This window comes from Manis javanica, chromosome 8 (genome assembly GCF_040802235.1).
Source record: "Manis javanica isolate MJ-LG chromosome 8, MJ_LKY, whole genome shotgun sequence".
In the NCBI taxonomy this organism is placed as follows: Eukaryota; Metazoa; Chordata; class Mammalia; order Pholidota; family Manidae; genus Manis; species Manis javanica.
Window position 1 is genome coordinate 8,574,574 of NC_133163.1, and position 24,737 is coordinate 8,599,310.

The 24,737-nt window shown below is 46.0% G+C and overlaps 2 protein-coding genes across 5 annotated transcripts in view; one reads left to right on the top strand and one right to left on the bottom strand.

The window, feature by feature from the left end:
• The window catches only part of ATG2B (autophagy related 2B), a 77,235-nt gene extending 66,225 nt beyond the window's left edge, over positions 1-11,010 (top strand). Inside the window, exons 41-42 of the mRNA XM_073241889.1 lie at positions 496-645; positions 6,187-11,010. Of these exons, the coding sequence (XP_073097990.1) occupies positions 496-645; positions 6,187-6,417 (381 nt within the window). The 3' untranslated portion in view covers positions 6,418-11,010. The remainder of the gene's footprint in view (positions 1-495; positions 646-6,186) is intronic.
• Positions 11,011-18,125: 7,115 nt separating this feature from the next.
• The window catches only part of LOC108398692 (B2 bradykinin receptor), a 50,538-nt gene continuing 43,926 nt past the window's right edge, over positions 18,126-24,737 (bottom strand). For 3 of the 4 annotated variants that reach the window (XM_036991930.2, XM_073241890.1, XM_036991931.2), the window contains one exon: positions 23,410-24,497. In XM_036991930.2, the coding sequence (XP_036847825.1) occupies positions 23,429-24,497 (1,069 nt within the window). In that variant the 3' untranslated portion in view covers positions 23,410-23,428. Of the gene's footprint in view, positions 18,264-20,554; positions 20,795-23,409; positions 24,498-24,737 lie in introns of those variants that run through there. The other variant, XR_005054050.2, reaches the window with a different exon arrangement.

Here is a 24,737-nt window from a genome sequence, read left to right on the forward strand (position 1 = left end):
TTTTTTTTTTTATTGCTTAGCCGTCCAGTGTTAAGTAGTACAGTAAAGCATGGGCTACAGTGCCAAATTCGTCTGCCTATTTTCCATAAATCATAACCGTTAAGCTGTGGATTTATTTCACCATAATTACATGAACAGATCACAATGTAAAGAAAGCATGGTAGGCCAAACAAAGTAGAGGTTTGTTCCACTCAGTATCAAGTTCCAGTTGGCTATTGGTTGTTTGTAGACTGCATTGTTGTCTAACCTGGAAGATGAAAAATGTTCTCAGAGGGGGTACTAAATCAGGTCAATCCAGATGTTAGTTTTGACTCTACAGTTTAGTGTTCTTGTTAGAGAAGTGATAAATTCTTCTTGTACAGAGCTCACACACTGCCGAAGTGCCTGTGTTAGGGTGCGGGAGCTCCTCTGGTCTTCCTTACTCCCAGAGGAAGTGTGCATAATGCTCCAGACTTTGTTCTGACTCATTTCTTACTTTCTGGCAAAATGATCCAGGCAGCAGCAGAGACTGCTTATGACATGGTGTCTCCTGGTACCCTTTCTGTGGAGCCCAAGAAGATGAAAAGATTTCCCCATCACCGGTTAGCCCACCAGCCAGTAGACCTGAGGGAAGGGATGGCCAAGGCCTACAGTGTTGTGAAAGAGGTAAGTGAGGACTTGTGTGGACCAGCCAGGGCCCACTGGCGTGTTGCCTGGCTCTCACGGTGGTTGGGCTTTTCCCGAAGAACTCTGGGAGGGGGTTTGGGGCTGCTACCGACAGCGAGTGCCGATGTCTGCATAAGGCAAGAGAATAGGCTGCGCTGGGGCCCCGAAGGCTCACGAGAAGAGAAGTGGCCTGGTGGGAGACAGGTTCCGTTACAGGAGCAAGCAGGGAATGATGGAAGCGACTCCATGTGCTCACCAGCTGGACTCAACACATTTGTACTTTGTTTTATTTATCTCAGATTTGTATAAAAAAATACAGATTTTAAGGGGAATCACTGACCTGATCCCATTCCCATGACTTCAGTATCCTGAAGATGATACATATTTTTCCTGTACATGTTTTTAGTTTTATTAGATAAGTATATGCATTCGTAAGCAAAACATACTATTTATATTTTAAGCTAACATAAATGGTATCATGTTACATGTGTCATTCTGTAATTTGTGTCTTTCAAGATCTATTTGTGTTGATTTATGTAGATCTATTTTAAACTGTTTCATAGTATTTCATTGTATGAATATAGCATAATTTATTTATTTCCTTGTAGGTGGACAGTTTCCATTTCTCCCACTAAAACACTGCTATAGGGATGTTCCTACAAATGTTCCTTTGTTCACAGGTGCATGAAGTTAAAGGTGGAATTGGTGATTTGTAACTATTTAACTCTGACCTTTATGAAGCATTGCCAACTCACAGTTTACTTGCAGCAGTGAAACTGGTCCTTTATGCGTGTTGGCAGGGGCATTCCCTGTCTTAATCTTTTTTGATGTTGTTTTTATATGACATGAAGTTTGAGGTTGTTTAACTTATGGTTGGTGTATTACGATTTCATTAAAGGCATTTTTCCCCATCATATTCTGACAGGCAAAAGTGCTGTGCACAGTCTTTTACCTGATGAAAGTAGCCTCTGTGGTCCCAAGAGGGGGAGACCACTGAGGCAGCGCTTGTAAGGAATGTATTAGTGGGTAAATAAAAACAAGACCACTGGGCCTCTTTCTAAAAAAGAGATGTAGTTGAGAGAATGAAGAGAGGTAATTGCCAGTCTCCCTGTTGCTCTTGATGTCAGGAGTGGACCCGTTATCAGTAGGCATTTTAGATATCAGGTTTGTAAAAGTGACCTTGGGGTTCAGGGTGTAGCAGGGGGAGTTGACAGCAGGATGTAACAACACTTGGCTGTGTAGCACTTTCCAATTCACAAACTGCCTACCTGATTTGACCTGTATTCCTGTCAAAGAAGTGTTGTGTGCTTGCTTTGTGCTAAGAGTATGGTGACCCGTAAAGGTAGGTTGTATTCCTACTGCTAGTGAGGGAACGCTCTGCAGGAGTGACTTCCCCGGTGTTCCCTGGCCAGTCAGCAGTGGGGCTGAGTGTGGAGCCTGGGTACTTGGGTTTATGTTTGCTTCTCTTTCTCTAAAACTGTCAAAATGAGAATGAAGGAGGGGAGGGTGAAAACACTCAGTGTGGATTGAGGTGGTAGGTTGCTTGATGAGACTGAATCTGAACAGTAAAAGCATTTTAAATAGAGCTTCCGACATGGTGATAAATACTTCTTTTTCCCTCCATGTTACTAACTCGGAGTTGGGAGGGCTGACATCGCACGTGTGTCACAGATGGGCTCATTGGTTGGGCCAGAGATTGGCAGACTGTAGCTGAGAGTCAGACCTGGCCATGCCTGTTTTTGTCTGATGCCTCTAGCTACGGATGACTTTTACAATTCCAAAGGAGTGTAAAAAGAAAAGTAGAGGACAGAGGCTGTTGCCACCAAGCATTCACCTTCTGGCCCTTTTTGGAGAGTTTGCCAACCCCTGCTTTATTTAATCCCATCCTGTGATAGCCAGCTAGTTGTGGTGCAGGTAGTAGTTGCTTAGGAATTATTTAATGAGCACTTCATATCTCTGAGCTGTGCCGAGCTCATAGGAGCATCATTGCATTTAACTCTGACATGGTCCCAGGACAGTTCCCTAAGCAAAGGGCGGGTCTGGGGTCACACAGCTAACTGATGGGGCTGAGGTTTGAATTTACCTCTGTTGTCTCCTGACTTGGTGGTGTTAATCACTGTAATAAACTGCTACCTGTTTGTTATTTGTGGGTTAGGGAGCCCAGCTGGAGGAGGAGAGACGAAGATGATGTGGGCAGATGTATAAACTGTGAGCATTTTCTTCATTGTATGCACAGTTTCACTCAATTGGATATTGTCTTGTTTCAAAAATAGCACCTCTTTTTTTTTTAGTTCTTAAGTACTGCATTTCCTCCCTACTGTGATTTTTCGTGATTTTGCCTGCTGTGCAGGGTAGTAATGATACTCTTGTTAACACCTTGTCAAAGTGATGGCTAGGTTCTGGGTTAGGACAAGGTCCCCTGATTTCCCTAGGGAGCCAGAAGTTACTTTGTGCTGTGCCCTTCACTGAGACTGTCACAGTGGACAGTGCCCATGTCCCCTAAGGGATTTCTGAGGTTAGACAGGTGGTGGAGATTCACAAGTCACATGTAAAGTTTTACCACTTTGGTTTGACAAACACATTTTTATATTCAGCTTTATAAAGTTTAGCAATCACGAGTATTTTAATGTTACACAGTTATAAGAAAGATAAAAAATGCTACAGAAGCTTTGTTTCTCATTATTAAATGTGTTCCTACTGTATGTTCTCAGAATTTTCTCTATTTAATCCAATAAAATATTCTCTTTAGCCTTTTGTCTAAATTGAATGTTCTGTAGTTATCTTCTCTACTACACAGCTATTTTTTTTTATTAAGGTATCATTGATATACAATCTTATGAAGGTTTTACATGAGCAACATTGTGGTTTCAACATTCACCCATATTATCAAGTCCCCCCTCCACACCCCATTGCAGTCATTATCCATTTGCTATAATATAGTAAGATAGCTATATATGTAGTAAGATGCTATGGAGTCATTACTTGTCTTCTCTATGCTGTATTGCCTTCCCCATGACCTAACTATATTGTGTGTGCTAATTATAATGCCCCTTAATCCCCTTCTCCCTCCCTCCCCACCCACCTCCCACCCCTCCCCTTTGGTAACCGCTAGTCCCTCCTTGGAGTCTGTGAGTCTGCTGCTGTTTTGTTCCTTCAGTTTAGCTTTATTATACTCCACAAATGAGGGAAATCATTTGGTACTTGTCTTTCTCTGCCTGGCTTATTTCACTGAGCATAATACCCTCTAGTTCCATCCATGTTGTTATAAATGGTAGGATTTGTTTTCTACTTATGGCTGAATAGTATTCCATTGTCTATATGTACCACATCTTCTTTATCTGTTCATCTACTGATGGATACTTAGGTTGTTTCCATATCTTGGCTATTGTAAATAGTGCCACGATAAACATAGGGGTGCATATATCTTTTTGAATCTGTGATCTTGTTTTCCTCAGGTAAATTCCTAGGAGTGGAGCTAATGGATCAAATGGTATTTCTATTTTTAGTTTTTTGAGGAACCTCCATATTGCTCTCCACAATGGTTGAACTAATTTACATTCCCACCAGCAGTGTAGGAGGGCTCCCCTTTCTCCACATCCTTGCCAGCATTTGTTGTACCTAGTCTTTTGGATGCTGGCCATCCCAACTGGTGTGAGGTAATATCTCATTGTGGTTTTAATTTGCATTTCCCTGGTGATTAGCCTTGTGGAGCATCTTTTCATGTACCTATTGGCCATCTGAATTTCTTCTTTGGAGAAGTGTCTGTTCAGATCCTCCACCCATATTTAAATTGGGTTATTTGCTTTTTAGGTGTTGAGGCACGTGAGCTCTTTATATATTTTGGATGTTCACCCCTTATTGCATATGTCATTTATGAATATATTCTCCCGTACTGTAGGATGTCTTTTCTGCTGGTGATGTCTTTTGCTGTACAGAAGTTTTTTAGTTTGATGTAGTCCCATTTGTTCATTTTTGCTTTTGTTTCCCTTGCATGAGGAGATCTGTTCAGGAAAAAACTGCTCATGTTTATATTCACAAGATTTTGCTTATGTTTTCTTCTGAGAGTTTTATGGTTTCATGACTTACATTCAGGTTTTTTATCCATTTTGAGTTTACTTTTGTACATGGTGTTAGACAGTAATCCAGTTTCATTCTCTTACAGCTGTCCAGTTTTGCCAACACCTGTTGTTGAAGAGGCTATCATTTCCTCATTCTGTAACCATGGCTCCTTTATCATATATTAATTGGCCATATATGTGTGGGTTTATATCTGGGCTCTCTATTCTGTTCCATGGGTCTATGGGTCTGTTCTTGTGCTAGTACTAAATTGTTTTGATTACTGTGGCTTTGTAGTAGACCTTGAAGTTGGGGAGTGTAATCCCCCCAGCTTTTTTCTTCCCTCTCTGGATTGCTTTGGCTATTTGGGGTCTTCTGTGGTTCCATATGAATTTTAGAACTATTTGTTCCAGTTCGTTGAAGAATGCTGTTGGTATTTTAATAGGGATTGCATTGAATCTGTAGATTGCTTTAGGCAGGATGGCCATTTTAACAATATTAATTCTTCCTGCCGAAGAGCATGGAATGAATTTCCATTTATTAGTATCCTCTTTAATTTCTCTTAGGAGTGTCTTGTAGTTTTCAGAGTATAGGTCTTTCACTTCCTTGGTTAGGTATATTCCTAGGTATTTTATTCTTTTTGATGCAATTGTGAATGGAATTGTTTTCCTGATTTCTCTTTCTGTAGTTCATTGTTAGTGTATAGGAATGCAACAAATTTCTGTGTATTAATTTTGTATCCTGCTACTTTGCTGAATTCAGATATTAGTTGTAGTAGTTTTGGAGTGGATTCTTTAGGGTTTTTTATGTACAATATCCCGTAATCTGCAAACAGTGACAGTTTAACCTCTTCCTTACCAATCTGGACGCCTTTTATTTCTTTGTGTTATCTGATTGCTGTGGCTAGGACCTCCAGTACTATGCTGAATGAAAGTGGTGAGAGTGGGCCTTCTTGTCACGTTCCTGATCTTAGAGGAAAAGCTTTCAGCTTTTCACTGTTAAATATGATGTTGGCTGTGGGTTTGGTAGTACACAGCCATTTAAGACAAATAATTTTCTGGAGCATAGTAGAATTAGTTTTTCTTGTTACAGTTGAATCAGAGGAACTATTACCGTATTCCTTTAGTGACTGTATTTATTCCAGAAGCTTTGTTTGCTAAGTTTGATTTAACTAGATTAATACTGCCAGAAAAGCTGCTCTTGGTCATTAAATATTTCTGTAAATTTCCCTAGTGAAATTGTAGTTCAGTTACATTTCCCACGCATGAGTGTCACAACAAAATACTATATCATCATAATTGCTTCTTAGTTTCCCTTATAATTTTGTCATAAAAATCAACCCATGGGTTATCTCAAAAGCACAGGTTGGTTTGTTTTTTGCCTATTTACATTGTTGATGAACTCTACTAAAAGTTTGTATTAATGGTAATTTAGAGAGCTTTCTGAGCAGTAATTTACCCCCTTCTCTCTGCTGTCCACTTTCAGGGAATTACAGACACAGCCCAGACCATTTATGAAACGGCAGCTCGAGAGCATGAGAGCAGAGGGGTCACAGGGGCTGTGGGCGAAGTCCTGCGCCAGATACCTCCAGCGGTGGTGAGACCTCTGATCGTCGCCACAGAAGCAACATCAAATGTGTTAGGTGGCATGAGAAACCAAATCAGACCAGACGTTCGGCAAGACGAATCCCAGAAGTGGCGCCATGGGGAAGACTGATACCTAAGACATGCTTCTTTATGAAGATAATGACGATGGAAATGAGGAGCCGAGTGTTGCTGTCAGGGTCAGAGGGAACTCATTTAATTTTATTGTGCTCATCTCAGGAACAAAAGCATTTCTTAGTTAAATAATTTAATGTCAAAACAACATACAATCAAAAACTCGTGGTGTTTTAGGGCTAGTTTGGTACTTGCCTATAGAAGCATTTGGTAGCTAGTGTCAAAAGTCCCTAAAGCATCTGCTGCCAGGTTAGTGGAATGCTTGCGCTTACTGAAGTGGTGTAATTCTTGTTACAGACCAGGTACATTGGAAACCTTTCACAGCGCAGAGTGCTCAAAACCATTGGAGTACGTTGGAAGCACTACTTACATTGCTCCAAGAGTTGATGTTTTCTCAAGGCTTAAAAAAGAATCACAGCTTCGAAATGTTCATTGAGAATGAGAGACAGAAGCCACAGGGAAAGCAAAGCAAATGGGATTTTCAACATAAATATCACTGAGGAGTAAATAACCTATTCTCTTGGATTTAGAATTCATCCACTCGAGAACATTATTTTCATTTCCTCAGAAAGTCTGTCTGTGGGAGTTGAGAGCGTGAATGTCGCAGATGTGTTCTGTTGTGTTGCACTTTATCGTGTGTGTGTGTGTCTGTGTTTTAGATTAATACAAGTCATGTGCTATATTCTTTATGTAATTTACAGAGTTACACAAAATACCGAGTGGAGTAAGAGTGAAAGTTTTTGGCAAAGGAAGGTAACTCCCAAATGGAACAGCCCCATTTATCTTAAGTGTAAATGAAAGTGTGCATTCTATCATGAGCTGGGGCCCATGTAATTGTTTATATGTTCAGTTTTAAGCAGGTGTACTGCAGGCTTGTTAGGTATGTGTGGAAAGGGAGATTGGAACTTTTTTTTTCTGTTTTAAAATTAACCAAAAATCCTCCAAATATAGCCTAGTCAGCTATTTCGAAGTACCATTTTTACTTGGTTAACAATGTACATTTTGATAACCTGTCAGGAACAAATAAAGTCTTCTTATTTAAGGTAAAATTGTTCTATGCTTCCATGAATATTTTGCTTTTCTTAGGGCATATTCATAGATGCAGTACTGTGGTTTATCTGAGCCAATTGGGAACACTTTCTCAAACTGATTTTGGTTAATATCAAGTAGATCATTACCTAGGAGTGGGGGTAGAGGAAATTGTTCTCAGGACCCCCATCTCTGACTTCATATTAATCTGGCAGAAAGGAAATGCAGGACTTGGTGTTCATGTGCTATTTAAAGTCGCATGATATGAGTTCTCATTTTCTAAAGTTGGGGGAATGCATTTGAGGTGAAATTGGATGTCAGAACTACATTTCAGTTTGGGGTCTGGAAAAGGATGTTGGACCTATTTCATTCTCTAAATTTTCTAAACAAGAAGCAATGTAAATAAAAAATCCTAATATTTAAAATCATAAAAATTGTGTTAAATAGCATTTAATTTAATTTTAATTTTGTTTCTTTTTACTGCTGCAAAACTTAAAAACGGAATGCCCAGGGCAACCACCTGTTTAAGCATCACGGAATCACTTGTTAGTCTGTGCTAGTTAAACGGAGTCCATGGAGAACATGGTCCAGAGTAAACGCTAGGCATGCCTGGCGATCATCCCGAAGGCTCTGCCTGCCTGGGGCGCATCCCACTGCCCTGCACACTGTCCCCAGTGTGTCCATTTTTCCCTTACAGTGGGACATAACAATGCCTGTTATCTGTGATGATTCGTCAAACTGAGTACCACTTGATCAAACTTAAAAATATAAAATCTCTCATTTTTAAATATATTTTCCATAGTTATAATGATTATTTAAGTTTATTTAGATATAGGGAGAAATTATCATTCTCTTCTTTGTGCTCTTGAGTTGCAAATGGATCTGTCTTTTGACAAATCAGATTTATCAGTTCTCTTTCAGCCTTTATCTCTGTAATGTAATCTCCGTGGTTCTTTCTCTGTCCTCTACCTGCTAGTGAAACAAGGTTTGGGAACAGAAACCTGTGTCTCTGAAAGTTTCTTGGTCAAAGTTCTATTCATTGTCAGTTTAACCAAGATGATCTTGAGATGTTTATGTAGAGGACCTATCTATATTTAAACACTTCTTCGTTAAGTGTCCTCAGTTTTGTTTTCTGTTTTTAGGTGTCTTTTCAAACTTTTATGTCACAGTGACACAGTAGAAAGAGGGTTGGGGAGGATCCTTGGGTTGCAAGATCTACGACTTACCAAGCAGATGGCTTGGTCAAGACACTGAATTTCTCTAAGCCTTAGTGCCCCTCTCTATAAATGAAGGCATTTCTTATGGCAAAGCCCAACAGAGATTTCAGATGATTAGGCGACGTGTATGAGTGTGTGAACAATGGTGTGGGTTGTAATGCTCAGTAGAGTGCCCTGGACCTGTGGCACTTCTGGCTGGTGGCGTTGTTGAATGAGAGCATTCTGGTCACATCACACACAGAGTGGCCAGGGGTGCCTTTAGATCTCGGCTCAGTAGAGTGATGTGTTTCTGAATGGTCACAGTGCCTGCATGGGTGACTTTGATGTGGCCCTTCTACATGGAGGGGGCTGTGTAGGCATCTCCCCAAGGAGTCCAGGTAAGCCAGCCTGATCAGGATCCTTCAGAGAATCTCAGAACCCCACAGTGTTCAGAGCACATTAAGACCACCTTCCATTGTAAAGGCAGTGGAGGTGGAGGCGATATCTTCTCTTGAATGGGGACCGATTTGGACTCCCCGTTTTCCCTTCCTGTCTGTTCCCAGATTGCTATAATTTACAGGCAGACGTCCACTCAACATTTGCTTTTAGGATAGATGTAAGACCATGTTTCTTCTAGACATCATCGCATTAGATTTTGACATTAATAAAATTTGGGTCCATTTTGGATTCCCACTCACATGCATATATTTTTGTAATGTAAACTCAGTTTAAGAAAAAAGTCTTAACCAAGTAGCAAAATGGCAAAAATTAAAAACCAGTGTTTCCTGCCCCCTGCTGTCACTTTTAAATGCCATCAAGATATTTCTAGCTTTTAAGGGAATTGCTTTTTAACCATCTCCTTTAAAAACTGTTCTGTAGGTTTGCTGCCTTTGTTCAGTTTCAAAACAGCCCAAACAGCGTTGTCTGCTCTGGCACGGCCCACTCGTCCCCAGGTGGTGCCTCTGGAGTGTCATTCGGTTCAGGTTCTTCGCACGGTGTGTACGCTTAGCAGAGGAGAGACTGCAGGCAGAGTTGAATGTGAGCGATTTTAAGTGAGAAATCCACACTTGCACTAAATGGCTTCAGGATTAACACTTGTCTTGACATTAAATTGTGTATGTGCAAAAAGTTGTGCGACTTAAGAGAAATCATTTAACTGCTTCACTTTTCTTTTACCTGCATTGGATATAATTCGTCAGAATTACCAGGTATATGGCAGAGCTAGTGTTCTATGTTGAGGAATTTTATTCCCTGTCTCCCCTCCCATCTTCTTGACCTACCTAGACATCAGAGGGAATGTCCAGAAAGTCCTTTAAGCTGCTTCAAAGTAAGGTCTATGCAAACACAGGGTGGTATTCTTTTGTTATCTGTAAATGCATCAACTGGACATGCTTATTCAAACAGAGTAAGTCAAATATTAATTTGAGTCATAGGTTAGAGGGAAGGTTATTTGTATGGTGTATAGATAAGGGGGAGAAAAAGATTTTTTTTTTCCATTACCAAGAAATTTTATTCCTGTTTACTGGAAGATATAGTCAGTCTTTTCATATGAGAATAATTGAGTCCTTTAATGCCAATTTATTTTTACCTCAATATTTTCAGGACCATGCTAGCCACACTGCTCCCGTTAATAGACTTTAGATGTGTAGTTGCCAGTCAGCCAGTTAATCGCATTTGCCTTTCATCACAGTGTCTGTAAATCAGAGACAGAAAAGGCGTTCTAACACACCACCGTGATAGGCTTGTTTAGGGATGAGGAATTTGAGTTCCCAAAACTCATATTTTGAAATGTCAGCAATTTAAAAAGTATAGGGTGTTAGAGATCTATTTTCACCTCCTATAACTGTCAGCACCTCGATTTTGAGCATGCTGCTTTATAGTAAGTACCAGAGTGCTATGTTGTATATCAAAGGATTGTGAATAGCTGACTCAATAACATCTCTACTGTGTGGGGTAGTTGAAATAGCAGCCCCTCCTTTAAAACATGTTTACTTTGCTGTTTCACATGTATTTCATATATATAAAATGGCAGCTTCCAATTTCTAGTTGAATTTGTCTTACATTGTATAACTTGCTGGTGACACAGGACTATTTTGCTTTTTTACTGAGAAATTTGGTAGGGGCAGAAGTTCATTTCTTTTGGTAATCCAGCCTGACTTATTTTAGACATTGAATTTATCTCACCACAGTATTGCATACATTGACTGTCATTGCTAATTTTCCTATTAAGGTGATTATGGCTGTGAATACTTCAAGAATACTAATGATGTCTGAATATTTTTATGAAAATGTAACTTGTTAGTGTGGCTATTTAAAATATGAAATTAAGAATATCTTGAAAAAAATTAAAATATTTACTCTTTGGAGTTTGCGTGAAATCGTATTTTGTCTTTCACCAAGAACTGTTCCTAAAGCCCATATAAAACACTTTTTGGGGTGGGGAGAAGGTCCGCGTCAGATCCTGCTATTGGGAAATGGTGTTCTGATGACCTTGGTACTTCTGATAGCAAATCTTGTTCTGAAATACATGGGGCATGTAATGTTAAAATCTGCTATTCCCCCCTTTTGGATATTAATCACTATATTAGTTATGCCCATGTGTAGACTTGTGGCCAGTACATCTTGTAGTTTTGGTCTTAGGGGCCTGGATAAATACTTGATAAATCTATGTGAGGAATATTCTATAAGAGGAATACTTAAAAGAAATACTTATTTTTAAAAAGCAATACTTCAAAAGAAGTTTTGATGTGACAGATGTCACCAACATCCACTTGAGCAATGAGGCAAAAACCACACATGGCTCTTGTGAAAGAGAAGGAAGGGAAACTTGTGAGATGTTCGTTGTGTGCCCGCTATTGTCACATGTTATCTACACAGCCTCATGGCCCCTCTGGGAGGCAGGTAGTTTCCGGTTTCCAGAGGAGGAGACTGAGGTTCAGAGAGGTCAGGAAACTTGCTTAAGGTCACGTGACTTGACACCCAAATCCCATGCTCACTCTAGGACATCATTTAAGGGGAACTTGTAAAGTCTTACTGAAAACTCTACTCTCCATGAGGGCAAGGTAAGTATATACATGGAAGCTAAGAAAGGAGTTCTGCCAGAAGACAGAGGTGAACGGCTCCCAGAAGACTTGAGCCTGAGGTAAGATAAGGATCAGCTTGCTTGTTCACCCCTTCACCTGCATCTCCAGCCCCTCCTCTGTGTCCCAGCTGGGTACCAACTGCTCTAATCCTTCAGTTCAGCCACATCCCTCTAAGCAGGAGTTAGAGCCACCTGGAGAATTTTCTTTTTAAATGCTAAAGCTCAGGCCCACCCAACACCAGTTAAAATCTTGGAATGGGACTAAGTCAGTGTCTCCACTTCCGCGATCTTTGAGCTGATAATCCTTTATTGTGGGAATCTGTCCTGTGCATTGTAATGTTTAGCAGCATCCTTGGCCTTGTTCAATAGCTGCAAGTAGCACCCCTTCCCAACTGTAAAAAACAAAAATGTTTTCAGATATGGCCTAATGTCTCCTGGGCAGAAAAATCCCCCTGTTGCAAATCACTGGGCTCAAAGCCCCCCTGGTAAAAACAATGTGCAGTCTGGAGTGAGAACAGTGTCTTAAGTGCCTTCCCACATTCCTTTCTAGAATGTTCTGCCTGGTTCCTCCTTTTCTCAGCTTAAAGGCTACCATTTTCAGGCCCAGCCACTCTCTCTCTCTATTTATTTATTCTCCATTACAACACACATTCCTTAAAACAAACCTTTGTGGCCCTTGTCTAGTTTTATAAATCCACATTCATTTACTGCCCTATTTATTGTCTGATGCCCTCTGTGAGGGTGGGGTCCATATGTACATGATGGCTGGCAATGGCCCTGTGCAGAATTAAGGCATCAGACTGGTGAATAAGAAGGAAAAAATATATGTACATATAAAATAAAAACACTTGCTCGGTATTTATTCTGTGACCACTCACATGTGGCATTCACATTCAGCATCAGCCAGGGTCCTGGCAGGAAGCAGATGGCCACAGGCTACCGGGGAGGGTGTAGGGAAGGAACTGACTCAGTGAAGGCAGGCAGGGCGTGAGCGACCCCCCGCACCTTGGGTCCAAAGGGCCCCATGCCTCCTGCACTCCAGCTCTGGGACTGTCCCAGGCTTCGGCCATGTGAGTCAGTGGGGACTTCCTGCCCTTTTTTGGCTGTTCTTGGCAACAGGAACACAATGCTCCTCCTCCATCTCATCTATCTCACAACATTAAGCCTCCTCACAGGCCTGAGGGGACAGAGAGTGATTCGTGGAACCTGTCTCTGAAGAAGAGGGGCTGCCTCGTGGCAGCTGGGGCCTTAGAGCCAAGTAGCCAGAGGGGCCGGAGGAATAGTCCCCACCCCCAGGCTGCTACACTCCTGGCTGGAGCCTGCTGTGGGCAGAACCACTTCCTGCAGTACCTGAGGCTCAGCCTCTGGCAGGGAGCCCGGGAGAAGCAGGGAGAGGGGCTGGAGGAAATGCAGACAGCGAGCATTTCTATTTGTCCCATTATGTTCATTCTGCAGATGACAAACCAAGCTTAGGGTAAGTGACCTAGCCAGAGTCATGCTATGTCCTAGTTCAGGAGCACTAGTCACAAATGGTAGGTAAACCCCAAATGCCAGCAGAGGTATTTCTCATCCACATTGAATCCAGCAGGTGCTTCTGAATATCTGGCAGTTCTCCTCAAACAGGTGGAAACCAGACTTCCCACTTGCCCTCTGCCTCTCCTGGAACTTGAGAATCCACTTCCAGGAGAGGAGGAAGGGCGGCTCTGTGCTGGAGACGCTGGCTGGCAGAACTCTGGCACGTGGTCACACCTGCCGCAGGCAGCCTTGGGAGGTGGCCTGGCTGTGAGCCCAGGAAGGAAGGAAATGGGCTTTGGTGAGCACCTGGGATGGGAGTCCAGGCGTGCCCGACTCCAGACCCTGCTCTTAGTGCATCCCCTACTGGAGCTACAATTAGTTGCTCTCCAAAATGATTTACCACCACCAGAGTTGGATTTTTTTCTCCCGGGCATTGTTTATATTCCTGAAAGTAGTTCTACATGGAGCAAATACTAAATTCAGCAAACATTTGCTGGGCAATGAGGTGGGAGAGTATAATGTGGTGGTCCTCAAGGCTCGTCTGCATTTTGGAATCACTGGAGCATCTTTCAAAAATTCCAAAACCCAGGCCAGGCTCAAGACCAATTAAACCTCCTCGGGTATATTTTTGAAGCTCCCCAGGTGATTCTACTGTTCAGACAACTTGGAGCCACCGGTATAGTGGCTAAGAACATAAATTTTGGAGTTAGGCTGCCTGGGGCTGAACCTAGGCTCTGCTAGTTACCTGTGTGACTTTGGGGAAGGTGCTTAACTTCCTATGCTTCAGTTTCTTCTATAAAACAGAGAAAATGATAGGGTTGTGAGGATTACATGAGTTAACATATGCAAGGTGCTTGGAACAGTGTCTGACACATAGTAAGCATTAGATACTATTGCTCCGGTTTCCTGAGCCCGTATGTGCAGTGAGCCAGCTACAGTGAAAGATATGTTCCCTGCTCGTGGGAGCTCAGATCCCAGTGGGAAGACCTCAGACTCTGATAGGAGACACCCTGGACACAGCTAATCTTCCCAGCCATTTTTTCTTCTACCGGGAAATCGATTTGTTTTGCTCCTGAGAAATGGAGGGGCATTTCAGACAGCTGAGCAAGGGGGCAGACACCACCGAGAGCAGTCTTAGAATTGGAATTCCTGCCTTGGAAGACACCATTGGTTGTCCTCTCTTACAGCCCTTTGGCCATCTGCTTGGCCGGCATTACACATAGGTCTGGGCCAGCCTTGGGGTTGCTAGGGAAGCCAACTCCCTTTTCAGTGTGATGCTCAGAACTGCCTGGTGATGGACAAATTTGACTTGAAGGGTACATCTTAGGTATCATTTGGAAGTAAAACTCAAGGAGGGTGCTGAAGGGGGTCTTTTGAGTTTGGTGTTAGCTGAGGAAAACAGACACCACAGCATCCTTAACAGCAAGAATTTCCAAGGCTGTCAGCAGAGGGCAAAATATGCTCTTAAATTTAGATTCCCCTGAGGTAACATGACTGTTCAGGGCAAAGGATTAACTTGGCTACCACAACCCTCACGTGAGCATTTGTCACCCCAGATGGGGCCCAATTATTTTTAGAGCAATGGAGACCTTAGGCTTTAACTCCAAGATACATTCAACATTTGGTGAAAGGTAAGCACAACTCCCTCCCCCAATGAAAAACTATGCTGCTTTGAAATCAGGGTCACGGCTCCAGAATCAGAAATAAGAACTTTCTTTTGTAATAACCACTTCTAAGGCCATTTAAGGATAAAATTTTACCTCTTTCCCCTTTCAGGACATATTATTTTCTGCAAGACCCTCAGTCTTCCAGACCTGATGTCATCTGGGAAGCTGTCTTCAAAACCTTTACGTCCCATTTGCTGGGCTAGAGTTGTAGCCACTCTCCACCCTGAACATTCACCTTGAGCAAGTCACTTACCTGGGCTGCACCTCAGTTTCTCTGTGACTTCCCTTTGGATAATTACTACAACAGGACACTGGGTCACTGATAAATGACACCCATTGAAAATTTGGGTGGCTATCACTAATTGTCCTCTTGTAAAAGTTGTACCTACTGACATACCCACCAACACAGTTAATCATTAAAAAACATTCTTTGAAAGAAATCTTTAAACAGTGCTGTTCAAGAGAAATCATTGCCTTTACCTATTATTCATGTTTTGTCGTGCCTTCGAACAGACAGGAAGGGCTTTGAAAATTTGTGCAGGATTGTTCCTGGGGAAAGAGAAATCCCCCGGCGGAGCCAGCAGAGGGCGCCCGGTCCCTTCCTGAGCGGCACTTTGGTTTGGCAAACGCCCCCGCTGAGCCCGGCTGGGCAAATTCTGACCCCACGCACCGTGGGAAGGCTTTGGAACAATCCCGACTCTCAACTCTTTAACAAGGCTTGTCTGTGGCAGCTGCCCCGTAGTCGAGGAGACGGCTTGAATTAAAAATAAAAATATCATTTTATTTCGCTATTAATTTCTCCCTGTAAATACTGGACGAGGCGGTAACATACCAGGCTTGTGACAGTAGCCCCCGGGGGAGTTTTCACAACAAGTTGATAAGGGAATTGGGGGGCTTGAGATAACAAGTCTGCTTTAGATTGAGATAAAGATCTTTTGTTATTGTATTTCCTGCGGGGTTATCTAAAGGTGAGTCTGAAACAGAAGCTTGTTTAAGCTTCTCTGCTAGATTTTCATTCCTCTGCCGGAAATGCAACCCCCAGCCCGCTAATCTTGCCACTCAGGGCTGCGACTAGGGTGAGGGCGAGGCACACGGAGCAGGGGCACAGCAGCCATCAAGGTGAGTGATAATTGATGCAGTGTGTTTAAAAGAATCCAAATGAATGCAGAAACACCCGTGGTAACACATCCACATTGTGCATAAGGGCGGCTCTGACCCATCTCGCCTGGATGGCTTCACCCTCGACCGGGCCCTGCTGGATCCCGTCTTTACTTAACTTGTTGATCTTTCGTTCATTATGACTGAATCTCATTCTTCCTTCTTTTACTCACCTGCTCCCACTCTCGCCCTGCCCCCCACCCGACATCACAAGGTTGACGGAAGGGAAAACACCATTGAGAGAAGCCACCAGGCCTTGCTGGAGATATTTTTGGTTAAACACCAGGAGGTGATGCCAGAATCAACAATGGAGAATTGCTATAAACTGACGTCACCGTTTGGTCTTGAGGAGAGGCTGCTGTGATGATGCCAGCAGACATTCATTGTATGAGCAAGGATGCCAGGGACGGTCGTGAGTGATGTTACATGTTCAGCTCTTTGATCATCCCGGCTGACATCCGTTGGTCCGCCTGCCCTGCTGCCATCTCTGGGTGTGCCTGCCTCCAAGCCTCCCCGTGCTCATGCTTTCCCACTGCCGTGGCTGCTCCCCGTGCCTTTGTTCAGTTCAGTCCTTCCAGAGTGACATCCCACCACCTCCAGGAAGTCTCCCCAGACCACCAGGCTTTCCTTGAGGTCATTGTTGACAACAACTGGATCAGGTCAGCTCAAATGGGGGGTGGGGATTTTGCTCCCAGAGAACATTTGGTAATATCTCTGGACGGTTTGGTTGTCACTTTGGGGGAGAGTGGTTGCTTCTGGCATTGGCGGTTGAGGCCTGAGAGGCTGCTGCACATCACACCAGGCCCAGGACTCCCCCACCACAGAGAACTGTGTATCTCCAAATGTCCATCAGGCCAAGAAACCCCAAATAAAAACTTATGATGTTACTAAGGCTTTTGTGAAAATTCTCAGGAGTCAGATTTGCATTTCACCGTTGAGCTTCCACATTTTTGTCTCAGGAGTGACAGATGTTTGGAATTTGAGTCGCTTAGAGAAAGGATTAGGCAAAATAGATTAGGAAAATCCTTATTTTCCTGCATGAGTTTGGACCTAAGTGAAGCGGACAGGAGTCAGCAGATGGGAGCTGCTGGGAAACGTTCCGTTGGATGATGTCACGTAGGCGTGTGGCAACAATGGGCTTCTCAGTTCTGAACCCCAGAGTCAGGCCAGCTAACCCATGCAGGCCCAGGCAATACTGACGCTTTTTCCCACTGGGGCAGAGCCTCTATCACCAAGCTTATTCACGGCCAAGGGAAGATCAGAGTCCACCGAGTCTTTCCAAAGAGAGAGAAGGCGGAAGGTAGTCAGCTCTACCAGTTTCTTGTTTTGAAACTGGCCGGTCAGCGCTCTTTTCTTCCATAGAGAGGAGTAAGGGGTGGGCAGGAGCCCCAGAGCATAGGCAGCAATCCCTCCTCACTGGAAGCTGGTTTATCAGTCAGGATGGCCTGGGTTCCGCTGCTGTAACAAACATCCTCCACTTTCTGTGACCTAAGCCAACCAAGGTTCATTTCTCATCCACACTGCATGCTTAATGCAGGTTTATAGGGGGCTCTGCCCTTCTAGTCACTCAGGGCTCCAGGCTGATGGGATCCCCACATCTTAAAGACACCACCATCATGAGACATGCCTTCAGAGTTCGATACAGCAGAGGAAAGAGAGCGTGGAGGACTGTGCCCTTAAATGCTTCTACCTAGAAGTGACACTCAAGTCCCCTCACACTGGCCAAAGGGGTGAGAAGGCCACCCTTAGCCTCAGCAGTGGGAGAAGTCCAATCCCTCATTTCCTAGAACACGGGACAACCAGAGCTGTCACTGAGCAGCAGCTGTGCCTCTCGCGGAAGAGTGGGAAGGATTCCCCGCCCCTCCCACCACCTCCACCGACACTGGGCAAAGCCATCATTCAAGAGACAAGGTGTCCCCAGGAAACATTTTCTAGGGAGCCACTTTACAGGCCAGGGGGCTAGCCAGAGTAGAAGAGCAGGCACCTGATCTAGATCTCACGCTGGTTTTGCCTTAGTTTGGAGAGGCCAGTTTGAGCTGGGTCCTGGCGTACCACCATTATGCCTAATCCATTGGTGGTTTTTAACTCCATCTGAGATTGGCCTTGCATCTGTTGCATCCCAAGGTCTACCTCCTGAAGTGGAGCTGCCAGGTGACCAGCTGCTGATCACAGATGCATGCGTAAGCCCGGCCAAGACCTGTGGAAGAAACACACAGCTGAACCTGGCCCACTGAACGCTGCAGACCCGTGAGCTAAGGTGGTGGTTTTCAATCATTAAGTTATGGGGCAGTTTGTTCTGCAGCAATAGGTAACCAATATGCTCTGTGAGCCATATTCTAGTGGAGTGATTTCTCTAAGATGAAGGTCTGAACATGACCCTCTTGTTTAGAGTCTCTGCCAACTCTCGCGGATGATAGGGAACAGCAACCTCTCAGCCCTGGTGTGATTATTCCAGCCCTTGGTCTCAATGGCTGAGAACTTGAGTGAGACGACAGGAGCGGGTGCTCTGCACGCGGTCACCTCGTCTCTCACCCTCCTCCCTCTTGAACTCCCCCTGGGCAGACTCTATCACCCCCAAGCTCACACATCTCACTGAGAAGTGGTCTCTTTTCTGATGTGCCTCCCCTGAGGGCAATAAGCCCCTCCAGGGTAGGGGGGTGGAGGTGTGTGTGCTGTAGATGCATCTGGGAGCCTTGTTGCAACGTCCTACCCAGGGACCCTGTGGCTTTGCGGGGGCACCGCCAGTGGCAGGGAGTGTGCATTATCCCAGTTCTATCGTGGGGCACTCTCGTGCCGCATGTGACGAGACAGCATTCTATCATGGCATAGCCATCACGGGACAGTGCTGAGTAGCAGGGGGAGCTCTTCTTCGAAGTGAGCCAGAATGCGGTTTCTCAGGATTCTCTCTTTGGTCCTGCTGGGGTCACACTAAATACGCTTGCTCCCCTCTCTCCACGAGTCGTCTTTTTCAGGGAAGTCCTCCAAGAGTCTCACTGTGTCACAGAGGGTATGGTTTTGAGACCCTTCACCAATCTGATTCCTTTCTTCTGAGTCAGCCAAGAGCTGGACACAGTACTTCTCGTGTATTCTGTCTAGTGCCAAGCTAAATGGGATATCACCTCCCTCATTTTAGATACTATACTCCTATTAATTTAGCCCAAGAGCTGGCAGCTATTTCAGTAGCCACTGAGCTGCCTGTCAACTGAAACCCTGAAGTGTCTTCACCTCGTACTTGCTGAGCCCTGACCACCCTTTCTGGTACTTTTATGCCTCCTGAAGCTCCTAGAAAGTAGATCTGGCTTCCTGCTCCCTGCCTTGAACCCAGCCCAGGCCCTGCCACCATCACAGGAACTCACATGGTGGTATCCCTGGCACCCAGCCCTCTTCTCCGACCTTACGGCCTAGTGGGCATCCCTGGGTCTGCACAGAGCCCTGCCCCAAGAGTCCAGCTCACTGTATAACCTCGGGCAAGTCTCTGCCCACCTCTGCGCCTCAGTTTCCTTACCTGTGAAATGGAGGGGTTGACCTTGATGATATTTTCTTTTTTAAACTTTTTGTTAGATTCACAGAGAGATCCCTGTACTCTTGACTCAGTGGCAAACATCTTGCGTAAGTATGGTACAATATCACAGCCAGGAAGTTGTTCAGATTTGATTCGGATTGCACCAGTTTGATACACAATCCCGTTGATGATATTTAAAGCCTCTTCTCTAACTCATGAGAAAAAACTTCCCACTTTCTCCTCAAGCCCATGACTCATTCCCAGAGGACAAGAGCCTCCCTGCATCCATTGCAACACCTGGCAGTGTCCCCAGGCTGGGGTTGGGGAGTGCTCAGTGCTCCCCGTGATGGGTGGGCTGTCGGCTGCAGCAGAGGAAAGAGGTAGGCGGCTACGGACTCACTTGTCAAGCCCAAAGCTACAAGCAGAGTGGAGAAGAAACTCCGGGTCTCTGCTTGGCCCATCTCAGAGAGGAAGTGGGGATCCAAGAGGGCCCTGGAGCCGGGGGTTTTGGGAGCGGCCGGGAGGCTAACTCAGAGGAGCATTGTAATGCCCAGAGCATGGGCATTATTTTCATTTTCTAGCACTTGCCCGAGGTTATGCAGTGAGCTAGACTCTTGGGGGCAGGGCTCTGTTCAGACCCAGGGATGCCCGCTAGGCCGTAAGGTCGGAGAAGAGGGCTGGGTGCCAGGGATACCACCCTGTGAGTCACTGTGATAGTGGCAGGGCCTGGGCTGGGTTCAAGGCAGGGAGCAGGAAGCCAGAGCCCCTGATGCAGACTCACCCCTCTGTGCCGGCTGTTAGCCCTACAAGGTGAGGCCTGGGCCCAGACCCAGGTGTGAAATATCCCAGGAGGGCACATCAACTAGCTCCATGGGAACTCAGCACACTGCTTCCTCCCACAGTACTGATCCTTTTAGCCAAGGTAGGAGGTTCTCCCTCTGCAATGAACACTTGACCTTCCCAGTAGAAGGCAGCGGGGTCCTTACCGTGGGGATTCCCAGTGTCTCTCTCCCCCCGCCGGCTGTTCACGGTGCTTTGGTAAATGTTAAGGGCGCCCCATAAATCAGGTGTCTGGCTTATCAGAGGCCGTGTTGACAATCCACTGCTGAGCTCCAGGTCTCTGACCAGGTTCCAATTTCTCAGGCCAGCGCACTTGTCTAGAATGTGGCATTGTTTTCGCAACCTCTAGAAAGGATTTTTTATAAGCCACAACTTGAATGCAGGGGCTGAGAGAGAGGGAAAGAGGGCATAATCAGGTCAGTTCACTCAGAGTAGAAGAGCGTGGGCATTATTTCCATTTTCTAGCACTTTCTTCCTGCCTTTTCTGGCCAGTTCACTACAAGGCTGTAGCTCACTGGATTCCTGCCTGGGGGGCTCAGAAATTGGGTCAGCATTGGAGGCAAGCATGCCAGGTGACTCCAGCCTCGGCCCCTCAGAGGAGCTGCAGCAGATGAAGGGGGTGCCCTGTGCTGTCAGCAGGCACCCTGCTCCTCAGCGCTGACGGACTGGTGCCCTGGGGGAGCCGTGGGGCGCCGCCTCCTGGAGGTCCCACGCTGCCCCTTGGCTCTCTGTGTCCTCAGCGCCTGCAGCAGCGCCTGGCACGAAGGAGATGCTCCATGACCATCGACAGAATGAGAATGCCCTCTCAGGGTTCCTGGATCTTTCAAATGTTCAAAGGAACCCCCAAATCTGGATTCTTCTGTGGAATTTCAGTATTGGTAACTAACTGAAAAACATTTTCTTTTTTAAACACCAAGTGGTCCAAATTAAACACATGTGCCGGTTGGGTCCTGCTCACTGACCTAAATCTAGGCCGTCTGAACCACCCTCTGCACTACAGGAATCCCACAGGCGCCCTGGCCAAACTGTTTTTACTGATGGCCAGTGAGGGCCTGGTGGCTCCGCCCCTGCCAGTCTCTCAGACCCCATCACCTGGCTCCAGGAACACTGGCCTCCTTTCCGTGCCTGGCATGACACTGGCTCTTTGCCGCTGTCCCACGAGGACTGGCTCTCTCCCCCTTCCCCACCATTCCATGGCGCCTGGCCTCAGCATCTGGCCCACCGGCTGTCTCCTCTCTGGCCTTCCAGCGCCCTGCCTGCCCTCAGGCACCCAGGGCACAGCCCATCCCCCAGCTCTCCATTCCTTGGTGGTCTCGTCACCAAGGACCTTCTCCCTCCTTTTACTCCAGCCACCCAAGGCAATGGCCACACTTGGTCCTTGTCATCTCCTGGGAGATGGAATGTTCTGTGCAGGCATTCTCACTCTGTGGCCACAAGCCCCTATTTTCTTGCTCCACCACCTAGGTGCACCCACCAGCCCTGTTTTTCACTGTATCAGTGTCACACTGCATTTGTTTTCTTCCTTAGTTCAGCCAGTCCCTATAGCTTGGCTGGCACCCAACACCCTGGAACTATGGCCATGCATCTGGCAAAAGCCTAACTCTGGAACAGCCCAGCTGTCTGCTGGTTTGGGGACTGCTGAGCATTTCTAGAGTGAGTCACACAACGCACTGGACAGCCCCCTCAGCCAGGCCCTTGACATCCCCAGAGAGTGCTCTGCCCTTGACCATCAGTGGTCCTCCCAATGTCTCCGTTCTCCTCAAACCTCAGATCCCTCATGCTGGTCTCATACTTTATCTTTCTTCAGCATTTTCCCTCTTAAGCTGTAAACCCGCTTGCCCGAGCTTGGTTTGTTTCTTCCATCTGAAACATTCCTTTTCCCTGCTTGGCTTGGCCAACTGCTCATTGTTTGGGTTTCAGCTTATATGTCTCTTCTTCCAGGAAGCCCTCCTGAATGCCCAGGCTGGATGCCCCATCCCTGTGCTCTCAGAGCACCTCCTCCTACCTGGTGGCGACAGCTATCCTGCTCTGAGACACTCTCCTAATGTTGTCCCTCTTGCCATGAGCTCCTGGAAGACACTTTTCCCGATTCACCATTGTTCCTGGAAGTGTGCAGGAGCATTGAGTGCCCACACACAATCTTTCACATGTAGGCCATGCTTTTCCACCTGCGTGTTGGTTGTACCTCCAGCAGCCCTCCCTCCCTCTCTCCATGCATCCACATGCCACCCCTGGTAAACCTCAGCGCAGAGGTCACTCCCTTCTCAAGGTCTTTTCTAAAAGCTGGGAGGAATCCTCCCCTTTGCCCCTGAATGCTTGGGGTACTGGGTCTGTGGTATGTTTGTGTGATTTCTCTTGTTTAATACTATAATTATTTAGGTCCATGTAGTTCCTCATGGGTAAGATTGCTAGCTGTGTCATCCCTGTGTTCCTAGCAGTTAGCCTAGGAAATTTCGGATGGGCAAGTGGAAACGCACTTGGCAACCCTACTGAAAACTTGTATGATTTTCCAGTTGCGCTCTAACAAATTACCACAAACTGTGATTTCAAACAACAGAAATTTACTATCCCACAGTCAGTCTCTCTGGGCTAAATCAATATGCCTGAGGGCTGGCTCCTTCTGGAGGCTGAAGAGGAGATTCTGGTTCCCTGCCTCTTCCAGCCTCTAGGGAACACCAGCAATCCTTGGCTCATGGTCCCTTCTGCGAATCACCCCAACCTCATGCTTCTGCTGTCACCTCACCTTCTCTGAACCTGACACTTAGCTTCCCTTTTACAGGACCTTTGTGATTCCACTGGGTGCACCCAGATAATCCAGGATAATCCTCCATCTCAAGATTCTTAGCTTAATCTCATCTGCAAAGTCCTCATTACCACAAAAACATCCACAGTTCCTAGGAACTAGGTCCTGGTCATCTTGGGGGGTCAGGGGTGGGGGGCATTAGTCAGCTAACCACAGTGGTGTTCATTAGGGCAGAAATAACTGGTAAAGAAGCCATGCTTCTTGACTCATTGCTGTTTTAATTCCGCCAGAAAAGTTGGAGGATTTCTTTCCTATGGGATGAAGACATTGGAGTGAGACTTTTAGGGGTGCACTGTTTATAAAGCTCCCACACCTTGGTCCTGAAGAGCCGGCCCACAAAGACGTAAATGACAGGGTTCAGGCAGCTGTTGATAAAAGCAAAGAAGTTGGCCCACTGCAGGCCCAGGTCTGTGAAATTTTCCCAGAAGCAACTTTGGAAAGCCTGCACCTGCAGCAGGAACTCCAGGAAGGCAAAGATGTGGTAGGGCGCCCAGCAGACCAGGAAGGCAGCCACGAGCGTGAGGATGAGCGCTGTGGTCTTGCTGTCCGGGGGGCCCCTGTGCCCCGTTCTGCTGACCTCCACCCGGCCCCGCAGGGAGGTTAGGATGTGATAGTTGAAGAAGATAATTGCAGCCAGTGGGAGGAGGAAACCCAAAACATTTAACTCCACCATCCTTGCAAAGTGCCAGGCCTCATGCGGGAGCTGCAGCACACAGGCAAAGATGTTCAGTTCCGGGACAGCTTTGATGGAACGAAGCAGGAACGTGGGGATGCTCAGGAGGCCCCCCATGACCCAGATGAGTACGCAGGTGGCCTGCGCCTGCCGCCGTCGCCTCCGCCTCCGGCTGGCCAGGGGGTGAACCAGCACGTAGTAGCGGTCCTGGCTGATGGCCACCACCAGGTAGATGCTGATGAATAAATTGGCCTTGATGACCCCATTGATGACGCGGCAGAGGAGGGCTCCAAAAGGCCAGTTGAACTGGCTCCAGATGTTCTCTGCCCAGAAGGGCAAGCCCAAGACAAACACCAGATCAGAGGCCGCCAGGTTGGCCAGGTAGATTTCTGCCACATTCAGACGCCGCCGGGGCAGGAGGAAGATGGACAGCACAAAAAGGTTTCCCACCAGGCCAAAGATGCAGATGGTGATGATAAATGTCGGTAACACTCTCTGCAGCAGATCCCAGCCTTGCTCAGCATTGTCACAGGCTGTGGCATTTAGAGGCAAGAGCTGGCTCTGGTTGGAGGACTGGAACTCCAGGAGGGTCCGGGATGCCATCCACAGTGACCTGCAATGAACAGCACATAGCATAACACAGGAGGTGGCCAACTACAGCCTATGGGCCAAATCCAGTTTGCCACTGGTTTTGGAAAATAAAGTTTTATTGGCACATGGCCACACCCATTCATTTCCATACTGTCCACATCTGCTTTTGCGTTACAACAGCAGAGTTGAGTGATTGTAACGGAGACCCTGTGGTCTGCAATGTTGAAAATATTTACCTTCTGTACCCTTTGGGGAAAAGTTT